This window comes from Gavialis gangeticus, unplaced genomic scaffold, assembly GCF_001723915.1.
Source record: "Gavialis gangeticus isolate Ggan-Ray unplaced genomic scaffold, GavGan_comp1, whole genome shotgun sequence".
NCBI classification, from domain to species: Eukaryota; Metazoa; Chordata; order Crocodylia; family Gavialidae; genus Gavialis; species Gavialis gangeticus.
This window is the reverse complement of record NW_017729032.1, coordinates 249797577-249798749: the sequence shown is the minus strand read 5'-3', so window position 1 is coordinate 249798749 and position 1173 is coordinate 249797577. Positions and strand designations below refer to the sequence as shown.

The 1173-nt window shown below is 35.4% G+C and overlaps 1 protein-coding gene across 1 annotated transcript in view; it reads left to right on the top strand.

Annotated features, from left to right (window-relative positions):
* Window positions 1-1173, top strand: part of EPHA6 (EPH receptor A6) — a 1262645-nt gene that overhangs the window by 1062094 nt on the left and 199378 nt on the right. Inside the window, exon 13 of the mRNA XM_019525724.1 lies at window positions 359-420. Coding sequence (XP_019381269.1) covers window positions 359-420 — 62 coding nt within the window. The remainder of the gene's footprint in view (window positions 1-358; window positions 421-1173) is intronic.

Here is a 1173-nt window from a genome sequence, read left to right as displayed (position 1 = left end):
TATATGATTATACTTAGTGCACATTCATGTCAGAGATCCTACTGTTCCCACTGGTAGACACAGAAAGTGTAGCCATTTGGAATCAAAGAACTTCAGTTTGACCTTTTTCATAGAAAAGAAAATACCACCACAAGGAACTGCATGCAGTCAGCTAATTCAAGTCCTTCCTGTAAAGGAAATATTGATTTAAAACATTGCTTATGAATAACTGAACAAGATACGTATGTGCTGTACAGGAGAACTTTGGAAATGAGCAACATATTGAAGTAACGCAAAAAATCTATTCCTAACAGTGGGAAATATAACAAACCCTTTAATATATTTATAATCCTAATGAGTTTCTTTGCTGTCTTTGCAGGCAGGCCAGTAATGATTGTGGTTGAATACATGGAGAATGGATCCTTGGACTCCTTTCTGCGGGTGAGGTGTCATTTTCTGATGACATTTGAATAAGAAACCATTCTAGGTTAAGATTTTAAATCATGCATCATAAATTAATTTTTACATAATATTATTCATGGATTTTTAGTGAAGAATAGAAGTGTTTTCCCTGGGGTACATTTCTTAAGTACAGTGATACATTAGAGCATAACTGGGAAAAGATTATTTAAATTTAAGAATATAATTGATTTTTTTTTCTATGGGAGCAGTTGCCATATTTAGCAAAACATATTTCAAATGATGCTATTATGAAGGAAAAGATAAATTGAAACGCAAATTCCTTGCCTTATGGAGGCTGTTCATTTTGCTCAATCACTCTCAAAATACTTTGTTATAATTTTTTGCTTGGGGAAGTATACAACAGGCTCCGTAATTGATTTATAATTATTTAAGATTACTTGCTTTTTAAAAATTGAATTAGAAAACAGTTCACTGCCGAAGTCTCAGCACTAACCTTGTTCTCCTAAAGGTCACCCTCTGAATATTAAAGAAAGTATAAGAAGCATAGAAAATGTGTTAGCGTGCTAGATTTGGATTTTAACAAGGGAAGAGTAAGGAAGGAACAGGTGCCCTAAGGTACCTAGGACTTTCTGCTCACATCAGGAGAAGGTTCTGGCTCTCTCTCTAGCTGGTGAAAGGTACATCCATTTTAAGATCTGCCTCCACAAACAGACCCTTGGACACCACCAGGGACCCTCAAAACTCAGGGCACCTATATGGGAGTAACTTGTT